General features: G+C 37.2%; 1 protein-coding gene across 2 annotated transcripts in view; it reads right to left on the bottom strand.

Moving 5' to 3' along the window:
• LOC114648438 (uncharacterized) overlaps window positions 1–12349 on the bottom strand; it is a 77225-nt gene that overhangs the window by 27954 nt on the left and 36922 nt on the right. Inside the window, exons 12-13 of one of the 2 annotated variants that reach the window (XM_051925275.1) lie at window positions 4074–4321; window positions 2568–3674 (exon numbers count right to left, since the gene is read on the bottom strand). In XM_051925275.1, the coding sequence (XP_051781235.1) occupies window positions 2568–3674; window positions 4074–4321 (1355 nt within the window). The remainder of the gene's footprint in view (window positions 1–2567; window positions 3675–4073; window positions 4322–12349) is intronic. The other variant, XM_051925276.1, reaches the window with a different exon arrangement.

Raw genomic sequence — 12349 nt, forward strand, 5'->3', positions numbered from 1 at the left:
ATCTTTTCAGCCCCTACTTTTCTAGGCTTTACAGAAATTTAGTTGCAGCGCTTCATGTGAAGTATGATAATTGAGCCAGTGCAAGTATTTTTTGGCAGAGTATTTTAGTGTAAACAAAGTCACGGCTTGTTTTACAAGAGAGCAGTGATGTAGTTCATATTAGCCGTTAAGGAAAGTGGAGAAATAAACAGAGAAAAAGGAATCTGAGAAGGCGTCATGTGCAGTTAAATTGCAAGAAAAGCTACTTTAATGAATTCAGACCTTTTTATTTTGTCCTTAATAATAATGATAATAATAATTCATTACATTTATATAGCGCTTTTCTTAGTACTCAAAGCACTATCCACACAGAGGAACCGGGAAGCGAACCCACAATCTTCCACAGTCTCCTTACTGCAAAGCAGAAGCACTACCACTGCGCTACCTGTTTACAATGGATACCCTTTGAGCTTTGACCATGAGCTGGTTTTAAGTGCCTCAGCTGTTTAATTGGAAAAAGCTAGACAAACTTGAAACTGCTGTTTAGTTAAAAACAGTCTTGTTAACTTAACAGGTTTATAAGTAAGACATTTTGCTTTTAAGCACATTAGTCTAACAGCTTCTTGATAAACGACTTAACATTTAATACATTTGTGGCTTTTTAAAGATTTGTACTGGACCAATTTAAAAATCAACAAGTAGGAATTCAAAACTGATAATGGCCAGGTGCAGAATTTGTAATATAGCATCACTAACTGCTGTACAACATATTGCCAAGGTATAATGAATATTAAAAAAAAAAAAAAAAAAAAAACACACTGAAGCCAAACTAAATTTAGCCTAATTAACTAAATTTCCCAATGCTCTTTTGCTTAGCATGGTCATACATAGTAAACAGTCCTGGGATGCACATATCACCAGAAACAGAATTGCTCAAACTATCCTGAATCCACTCAAACTACGACATTCACTTTGACTGTTGGAAATGCAATACTGAACAATTTGAAACTACATACGGATTCTCTACCATATCACTATGCATGTGGAGTTTGCACTTTCCCTTGTCTTAACTGAATTTTAGAGACAAATTTTCACATATCCCAAAATGACACGTGAGATAGGATGACTGTTAACTTTAAATGGGACCTATGAATGAGGTGGACACTGATGGGTACCTATTGTACCCAGTACTGTTAATGTTAAGGGGGCACATTTCCTATCATAATAAGCAGGTACAAAATTGAAAGAAAAGATTATGCACATATGGATAGGAAGCCTCAACTTAACAGGTATGTTCTCACAAATAGTTCAGAAACTAGTAATAAAAATGTAATATAAATTAACAAAAGTTTGTTTTGATGGTTGGGTGGGGGAAGAAAAAAAAAAAAAAAAATTTAGGTGAGATATTCTAGCATCTTTATCCAATTGTTGCAGGAAATATCAAAATAAAAAACACATTTAAGCATTAATTTACTTTACAGAGCTTATATTCTCAATCAACCACCATTCAGGAAAGACTAAGCTTTTCCTGGCCCCGTTACCTACCGTCAGAGTATGACTTCACACTGATGTAATTAAGATCTCTTTTGCCAAATTAAATAATTGCAATTTCAATAAAATTGTTTTTAAAGAAGCCGCATGATTTGAGGGAGATACCCAAGCAGCAACAAGAACATAAGGGTTATACGGCTAACAGAACCTCAAAAACAAGCTGCTGTGGCTCTAATCACGATGTCTACTACCTTAATTTGATTTGAAATGGCAATTTTTTTTGTGCACACAATTAAAAACAGTACATTTGACAATCAAGTCTGTAACTGATGCATTGAAGAATTGGAAAGATCCAACTCATTGGCACGAGTCGGACACTTAATTTTTTGCAAGCAATGTGAAATGGGGTATGAAACTTGAATTTAGCATTTTAATTTAATGATTTGATATGCATAAACGCATTACAATATTTTACATAATTGTGTAACTCTATAGTTAGTGAATAGTGAAGTAATCTATAAAAACTAGGTACTTAACTATTCTCCTTGGCTATAGATGTACATCACATTTTTGTGTTTTGTTTTGTATTTTGAAACGCAAGGTTCATAAGATTGTACACAACTAACATACTGAACTGGGGCACAGATTTTTGCACAAGTAAAATTCAGACAGAATATACAAAGTGAGAAAAGAACTGAAGTACTATTAGCATGAATTCAGTTATAAAAATGTGCATAAACTCCTCAGCACTCACTGCTCAAGTATTACACTTATTACAGCAATAATTAAATTCTTTAATCACCTGCAATGTAATCCCAGAGTATGAACAATTTTAAGTACCAACAACTACAGCACTTCAATAGAAAATTAAAGCCAACATTCCTTATAAACATCCAAATTCAAATCAAGATAGTGAATGCCAGTTATTACAGTAAAGATGACACCAAAGCCTCTCTCCCCAGTTGAAAGCATTGATAAACAAAACCATGATCAACAATGTGTAATACTACAATATAGACTAATTGGTAGAGTTCTTAGCCTCCAGATTTAGCAGTCTCGCCTGACAAAATACCTTTTTTAATCAATGATCAACTCACCTTTCACTTGCACTTTCTTCTTGATTTCGAGAAGAGTGAAGGTCGTAACTATCCCAGAGCAAGGCAGAAGAAACATCAGCAGCATAATCTGATTTTTCCTGAAAGTCATTTAAAGTACTTGAAAGAATATTTTTAATGGGGCTGAGGGGTACAGAATTTTCCAGAATTCTCTGATCTTCCAAGAATTCCACTTTGCCTTCAGTTTGAATTGCAGTGTCTTTCGACTCTGCTTCTTTACTGAAATCAAGGCAGCATGCCTGAACTTCCACAGACCGTGTTCTTCTGTTCTTTCTCTTTTCACAGTTAACTGCTTGCCAGTAACAGTCCAGAGATAAATCTCTACCTTCCGTAGAATTGCTGTGTTGCTTACCATCACCAGGAACTTTCTTTGGTGTAATGGATACACTGTAGTAACTCTCTAGCTCTTCCAGAGGTAAACTAAGCCATGGGTTTTTGGGAAGGCTTGCAGAACGTGCAATTTTGACTTCAAAATTAAAAGCATTCCTTGCAGTTTTTGGAAAATGCCCATTCCCACAAGGGTTACTCCTTCCAGAATTATAACTTGGGTCTGGTAGATGTTTTTCAGAGTCAGAAACACTGGAAGAATCTTCCTCAAGAACTTCAATGTCTTGGGATTTTTTAGTTTTAAATACATCCTTTGCCCAATGTGTCTTGTTAAGCATTTCAAAGCTTTCCCTTTTCATTCCACTGTCTAAATGATAGCTTCCCACTGCATCAATGCCAGAGTCAAAGGAGCTGAGAGAAGGCGGTTTTATTGTAGCCATTATGTTACCAAGTGAGCTGCTTTTAAGGGAGATACTCAAGACTTCCTGACAAGACAAACCTTGTGCTGTATTAGGCTTACATTTCTCAGCTTCTACCAAGCTCTGGCAAGCAATATCAACTGACCCATTTACTCCACTTGCTGGGGTGGGATGTTTTTCCTTTTGATATTTTTCTGGTTTTACTGAAACATATCTGAAGCCATTAGAATTCAGCCTAGGAGCCAGGCTCTTGGCACGCTGATCCTGCCAGGCTAGTGTCATGACTAAATCATTCCAAGAAACTGACTCTGGAGAAACCAGTAGTTTTCTGATAGTGAAACAACTGAAAATAGGGAGAAAAGGGGAGTGGGGAAAAAAAGTTAAATTATACTCTCTCATATGTTAATACAGTTCAGCATAATGTTAAATAGTCTGCAATTTCCATTCAAGTCTGCTTTAAAACGGGCCCAAAATCCTGACAAAAACTCCTTCAGGAATCCTACCATTTGTGTGCAGAATTTAACTTTATTTTGGACTTAATGAGATTTTTTTTTTAAATTTTTTTTTTTTTTAAATTAGCAGGACAGTTAGGATTTTTGGAGTATCTGGCAAATCTTTCACTTTCTCTCTCGCTCTCAAAAAAAACTGGACTTTCATATATGTGTACATTTGACCATTTCTGCATTTTTTTTTTACACTTTGATTAACTAGAGAAAAAGTTTAAGACAACAAAAAGACTTACTGATGAGACAACTCTTTCCCAGTCAGTTGCATGGACAGATCAGGGATATTATTGGCAATATTTGCAAGGTTCACCAATTCCTCTACTGCTGGTACAGAACTCCTCCTTAAAAAACTTTGAACCTCCTGCTGCCAAACTGAAGACAGACAGATACTGCAGGCTGGACTTCCAAGTCTGAGAGAGTAGGAATTCCTAATAAGATCTTGAAAAAAATCCTGATTGAACACAAGGCTCAGCCAATGTTTTACCTAGAAATAAAACATTTATAAAAACAAAACAGTATAGCATTCACCACTTTTTATTGACACTTTTTTTTTTTTTTTTATATAAATATGCACTAATAGCAAGATACAAATGCAAGAGGCTATAGATAATACAAAGCTCACAAAAGCTATGTCCACATTGCAGACCTTACGTGATCAGTTCCAAATAAATTCAGATTCATCTGGCTTGTCATGGACAGCTTTCAGGCATTTCAGTTCAGAGCAAAACAATCTTCCACCCTGAAATTCTGTATAAGCACACATGAACTAAACTTCACTGCATATCTAGAGAGATGCGTTACAGGTTGAAAATAAGCACTAATGCAAAAAAGCCTCATTAATCGTTTCCTCATAATTATCCTCCATTTCAACAGCAACTATGTTTCCAGAAGATTCTAGAGTGCGACCATCACACCAGTTAGAGCTTAAAGATTTTATTTCAAAACCATGAAATTGCCCAATTTGTGGCTATAGCAGGTTCCACATATGTTGGAGGAGACCTGTCTTGCAATTGATTTTCCAATTCCCCCTAAAGTTGTTCAATAGGGTTGTTGACAGTCATCTGTTCAGGCAAAAGTTTCACCCCACTAAACACGTTAAACCATGCATCTTTATGGACCTGGCTTTGTGCATAGGGGTAAAGTCATGCTGGAAAAGACAATGGCCTTCCCAAAACTGTTGCCACTATGTTGTAAGCCCATAGTTTTCTAAAAAGGTCTTTGTATAACATAGCATTAACAGTACCCCTTTATTGGAACTAAGGGGACTAGCCCCAACCCAGAAAAATGGCCTGAGATGGTTATCCCTCATCCACAACATTTTACAGTAGGCACTATGCAGTGTACAAGGTACCAATCCCCCGACATATGCCAAACTAAGATTCATCCAGACTAACAGACAGTGAAGCATGAGTCATCACTCCAGAGAACACATTTCCACTGTCTCACAGTCCAATGGTTGTATGGTTGAGGTCCAAAAACAGACTGGCCATGGAAACTGAGTGCAGTGGGTGACCAATACATCAAGCTTACTTCCCTCTGAAATTGAAAGAAATCCAGCACTATCAGCACAGAACTGGCAGATGGCATTGGGACTTGGTGCGCCCATTTATAGACTGAAGTCTTACAAGACTTAATTGAGGAGTTGCAACCAAAAGGCCATTCCTCCAAGATGGTTCTGAGCCAAGTGCCCCATGTACACAAGCCCAAGGACTTATGTAAAAGGAGAAGAAAAAAAATCTGACATTTTAGAGCTCTAACAGAATGTAGTTTGTTCATATAATTCATATAATGTACACTGATTAATGTCTGCAGGGAACAGCATAGAACAGTGGAGGTTGCCTGTAGGTTTGGGGCTACATTTCTGCAAACTATGGTGAATGGATCAAAATCTATGGCTCCTGCATGGCTAAGAACTACAAATATTAATTCATCATTCAGTACCATCAGGAAATGTCCCCAAATACACTACCAAAATTATACTGGTGAGGAGAGAAAAAAAAAAAAACCCCACACCCCCCCCCTATCTGCAGTGAAAAGAGGAAAGGGTAACACTACAGTGGATGATATGGGCCCCACGAAACCCTGATCTCATCAAGCCAGTCCGGAAGTACTTGCTTGCTCCCCTGTCTGCAAAACAGCAAATGTCTGCAGTTTAACTGCAACAAGTTCTCCAAGAGGCTTGGAACAACCAACCACGAAGTATCTTCAAAAACTGCATGCAAACGGACCCAAGAGAATTGCTGCCATTTAAAGCAAAAGGGTTGTCACAAATATTTCATTTTTTGTTTACTGTACTTTCTAGGAAGTTTATTAAGCTTGCATTCACATCTTGGAGCATTCACCCCCACTATATACACATGTCAAATTATTATGACCACCTGCATAATATGCTGTTGCTCCTCCTCTATGTGCTGCCAAAAAAAACATCACTGATCTGCAAAGGCATGGACTCCACAAGCAGTGCTGACAGTTCCCTGGGGTATCAAAACACCAGGATATTAGCAGGAGATCCTTCAACTCCAAGTTGCAAAATGGAACTACCACAGATCAGACTTCTTGATCCAACAAGGAAACCATTTCAATGGAGGGATGTACCTGGTCTGCAACAAAGTTTAGGTAGGTATGCATCAAATTTATATGCACATGAATTTCCATATCCTGGGTTTCCTAGATGAACATTGGTAAAAAAAAAAAAAAAAAACCACCATTGCCTCTACCGGGTTCTCTTCTTCCCACAGCATATCTTGCGGTCATCTCTTCCACAGGTAAATGATGCATACGTAACTGTTCATCCCCATGACAAAAAATGATTCATTGGATCAGGTGAACTTCCTTTGATCCAAGGTCAACTTCTGACAGTTGCATGAACAGGCACCATGACTAGCCTGCAGTTCCATATGCAGCTTGGTTGAATATACTGTGCATGATGTCACATTGCTCCCTTAAGCACCATTAAAATAATTTTGTGATGTGAGCCAAAGACGCCCAACTTTGAGTTTATACCAGAAGGAATTGCCTCTTGATTTCTTACCTTGAAACCCTGTCTGACGGTTGTAGTCTGACGGTTGTAGTCTGCCGCCCCCCCCCCCAATTGACCACTGTCATAGGTGCGCACTACAGCTGACCTAGAGTACCCAATAAGCTTTAATATTTCAGAAATGCTCTGACCACAACCATCTGGACATAAAATGATTTGGCCCTCAAAGTCACTCAGGCATTTACACCTGTCCATCTTCCGAGTCCCGCATGTCAACTAAGAGTACCTAATGCCAGCTTACCATCTAATGTAGCCCTGACCATGACATGCTTTGTCAATCAACAACTGTCTTCATATGGAAGTGATTGTAATGTGTGGCTATGTATATACACATTATATATTATACAGTATAAACACACACACACACAAAAATACATAGTATATTGTAAAAAGAGCAGCAGCTACAGCACTGATGTCTAGAAGATATAACTTGCATTAACAGCCAGTTCTAAAAAGCGGTTTGCACCATGTCACTTTGACTATGTGTAGGAGCAAAATTGACTGAAGCACAGACAGCAAACTGCATGTGGTAAGACAAGTTGGGGTGTTTTAATCGATTTTAGTACCCCCTGGGTGCAAGGTGCATACGAAAAAATGTACACTGGTTCAGTCGAGGATTACCATTTAGCAGTGGCACAGTAATCCACAGGCTTTGGCTGTGCCCAGGAAAATAAAGGGGAATGGGTTAGTACAGAGTGGGATGACTGGTCTTTTAAGAGAGGAGAAACTGATCACTGGTCTGACAGGTATGGGCGCAAGACCATAAAAGGCCAGAATCAGGGCTATGTAAAATTTCTGTGAGCTGGCTGCACTTCTAGAAAAGTGCATTCTTAAAATTGGTAATCTACACATAATACAAAAGTATTAAGCATGTGAGAAAGTATTGTATTTCATTAAGCATTAAAAAAATGTAAGGGTCAGGATTAAAAAGGCTTATGTCTACATATTTTATTATTCTGTATAAGCTAGAAACCAATATTTCATAAGCCAAAGGTTAGACATACAGGAGAACTAGAAAGGATGAGGCCCCCTCATTTAGAGAGGGAATGTGAACTTTCCAACTATAAATATTGGTGGCAACTGCTGAGCTAGTAGGGAGTAAAGATACTGTAAGCCTTGTCAGACTGACATGGACGGAGCAGGGTCTGACAGCCCCTCAGCTGAGAAATAATGATGGAATCCATTAAAAGCGGGACTAGAGCAGAGGAATGTTAGGACTAAGATGAGGATAAATATTGACTTGTATAAAAAAAAAACTAATAAATGTAAGAGCTGCCATTGGCTGCTCACTCATTCCATCAGAGGCGAATCTGTATGTGCAGCATACAATAAACCTTGATTCTGCTGCCTTTCCTGAGACTCAGAGTGCCTTATTTGGGCCCAAGGGTGCCCACGCCAGTCTGCTTTGACACTCTTCAGCTAAGCTGTGGAGAGAATTAACATGTAATGGGGAGTAAGGTTCGGGACATGGTGGCATCCGTAGGAGGGCAAGGTGCCCTGGGACCTGTACAAACAGGTAGTGGTGCATTCCGGGTCTGTATGATAAGCTGGAACACGACGAGTTGCAATTCATAGACAATTGCCCTAATGGAAGAATAATTTTTAAAATCCCAAAGGGAAAGGAAAAACCTAACACCCTGAGGCACTGACTTAGATTTATGGCACAGATTTTATGGATTCATTGAATCTATGTATTTAATCAATCTTTTGAAAATGCACCATGTTGTACTTCTGATAATATGAATTAAATCAAAATTATTATTTTGATCAACAAGTCTTGCAAATGAAGATTACCTGCAGACATGTAAAAAGGAGTCAAGTTCGACAAAGCAGATGCATTTAATAAGTGCTTGCTAGGCACGGTGGCTCTGAGCAAATTCAATTTCATGTGACTGATCCAGTATGAAAAGTATTCAATATATATTACTGGTGAGTTGGGGAACGGGAGGTGGTGGAGACATTTTGTAATACCAGGTCAAAATTATACCAAAAACTGGGCTTCTATAGTGAGAAGTACTTGTGTGCCAAATTCCAGATTGGTGGCTTAAAGTGATGAGCAAAGAACAGATACTGTGCTTTATGTTTCTACAGAGAATACATTTCTTTTGCAAGTAGTTATGGAGACAGTATTAAGATTCCTCCTGTTAAGCAAATCAGTCAGTATGCTAACAAGGCAGTATAAGAGATCACTCTGGATTTCTCCCTGCATTAACCTGGTCCCATTTGAAGCCTGCCTGAATACCATTGCAAGATTAGAAATATTCCTAAATCTGACACTATCCAACAGATATGCGAATATCTTCGCCAAAAACAGTCTTATTCAGGCATATGATCTAACACAGCCACTGCTAGATGGCAAAGTTCAAAATTAAGCTCCAGTCACAGAAATATTTTAGATAATTTTAATCTGAAAAGCTGTGTAGGATGCATAGTATTATTATCTACATCATATTTTGCACAGATTGATGAATATATACTGTATATATTGTGAATAATGGAGTTCATATCCCTACACTACATATTAACAAAGAGGTTCCTTTGTCCAAAGAGAGCCTAGAGGTACATACAGTGATACTTATTAGAAACTACTGATCTAGGCTTTTTCTCTTATCAGTCCTGAGGATTCCTGTGGCTACAAGTTTTTATTGCAATCAGTTCCACACTCAGCAAGTCATTTCATTTCTAAATTGATCTTTTTCTTAGTTTCTTATGAAAGCAAATACCACACTACTGCTCTTTACTAAATGCAGACTAATTTTTATGTGGCGTTTCCTCCATTAACTATTCTAATGACAGTAATCCCTTTTCATGCTCCATTTTTTTTTCCTAGGGGGCATAGTCAAGAGGTAAATGCTTTTCCAGTTATCCAAAATATTGGTGGAATTTCAAAACACCAACACTAACTGCTGTAGTATGCATCTCCTTCCCTCTATCCAAAGCTGTTCCACTGATGAAACACAGGAAAGAAATAATCCAGGCCAAAACAGACCAACAGCCAAATGTTTTTGTACTCTGCTGCAGCATGTAGGTTTGTAGCTGGCAATTTGTGAGGTGGCATATGGACTATTTTTATGCAGCAATTAACTTTGGTGCAGTACCAACAAAGAAATCAGATTTTAAAAGGGCAAATGCTTATAATCAGATGATATACGAGAGTCTGCACTAATGTAAATCCGAACACCAGGATCCTTTTTCAAAAGAATACAACTGTGCTATAGCATCTACTCCTTGTTAGCACACACAACTTAAATGTGATGCATTTGAATTTTTCTATTATCTGAAAACCATCTCTATCTCTCTCAATTTTCACTATATGTAAAAGTTCATGTAATGAAACTTAACAACCTGAATTTCAGTCAATACAATATGACAGTTAAGGTTACTCTAATAAAAATTGCTTTAAGTGTGGCTACTTGTTATTTCTAATCTATAGCATTTAGCTCTCATGACCATATTGCCATTTACTGTATTTGACAATAAATTTACAACATGTAAAACCTATAGAAACCGGAGGATAGTTTCCAGAAAATCCTAGATCAAATACATTTAACTTATTTATTGTATATTACATCATAGGCCTGGGTAAAAATATTGATTTTTCCCAATTAATCGTTATTTTCATTTAAACAATTAGATATTGATTCTTAAAATCTCAAGATCAATCTCGTGAATCTCCTGCTCAATTACTATGTAAGCAAAAATCTACGTCAGTTTTTGCCGTCCAATCTAGTAGATGGTGGTAATGTGCCTGTCAAGCACTTTACTACCTCAAATAAAATATGTATGTTCTCTTTAACCGAAATCAGGGTCTTCGAAACGTAAAATTTGTGGACTTACTACAGATTCAAACTGAATTGGTAAAGAACTGGATAAAAGTAAAGCCATATTTATGCTGTGCAAGTGAAAAATTTACTGCTGTAACACAACAAATATGGGAAATCACTTATCCCAACATCACTCAGAAATGTTCTCAGTCGACATCCAAACGAGTACGGCCTAAACAATCTGCACTGCAGACAGCATTTAGCTTCAAGCTTCAGTTTAATTCGCTTTGTGCCCAAAAAATAAATTTATAGCAGTTTTTAGCTGTAAAGATAAGAGACCCTACAATGCACCTCACCATGCAAAGCAAGCAGGCCACTGTCAGAATTTTTAGAGCATCCTGTGATACAAAAGGTGAGTGTGTACTCAAAGCAGCAGACTTGAAGTAGCTCCATAACAACGCCGTTATCAGTCACAATGGGCGGTTCTTTTTCTTATGTTCCATTCATTCAATGCCACTGTCAACAAGCATCAGCTCTAGATCCTGGTTTTAAAATGCTTCCCTTTTGTTAAAGAACTTTCAGAATTTCTAAGCTAACTATCAATACAATATGAATACGATTAAAGGGAGCACATTAATTCACTTAGCATTTTTGTATAATGTCATTTAATCATATTCTTCAGTGTTTAAAGCTATGGGGAAAAATAAATCTGAATTTTTCTTAAATGAAAAATCTCATTAGCACATTTTTCTAAAACACAACACAAGTGTAAATCAGAGCTAATTAAACTATTAGATCAGTTACAAGAGTTGATTCTTGGAGTTAACAACTGCTTGCTGGAATGAAAACCAGCAACCACAATGGTACTCCAGGACTGAACTTGAGAACCCCTGGTCCAAAGGAAAGTTTAATCCAGCTTCAAGATCAGATTCAGTCTGAGAAGTGAAGGCTTCTACCAGTAATGTGGACAGTCACAAAAAGATCAGCAGATGTGCATTCTTCCTCACAGCTAACAATTTCCTTGGCACAATATACTTGTTAAAAAATAAACCATGTCCATTAAAAAAAAAAAAAAAAAAAAGTCTTTGGAATTTTTGAACACAGCCATTTGAGCAACAAAGTCAATTTTCCAATGGCAGTCAAAAGTAAGCTACAATTATTTTAAACAAAAACACTTTTCTATTATTCACAGATCACTAACCTTGAAATTTCATTTTAGAGTACACTAGACTAGACTAAATTTCCCTGAAAGAATAAATAGCTGTCACATTGTAAAGAAACAGTTTTAAGATTTACCCTAGAACTAGGCTTAATGGATAATGTAAACATGTCAATGTGATACACTATTTTGTTCCAGGTTAAGGGACTGAACGTGGTAGGATTACCACTAATTCACTTTGTAATGCCGAATTTATTACTATACATAATGTGAATGAGCGGCAAATAACTTTATAGGTGCAGTTTACTTAAGACTCTTGATACCTTGGATTAAGAAGCAAAAGCAGCTAAAATAGCAATTCAACACAATGAAAAACTGCAGCAGTAGTTTTCGTCTCTTTTTAAGCATAATGTCAAATCAGAACATCCAGTTATTGTAATTTAAAAATGACCAACAAAACTGTCACATTTTAAGCCATTCCCAAAAAATATTACAATATGTCAATGCACTCATACTTTATAAAGAGTAGAAGAGCAAACATTTCTAGGTGAC

The sequence above is a fragment of the Erpetoichthys calabaricus genome, chromosome 3 (assembly GCF_900747795.2).
Source record: "Erpetoichthys calabaricus chromosome 3, fErpCal1.3, whole genome shotgun sequence".
NCBI lineage: Eukaryota > Metazoa > Chordata > Cladistia > Polypteriformes > Polypteridae > Erpetoichthys > Erpetoichthys calabaricus.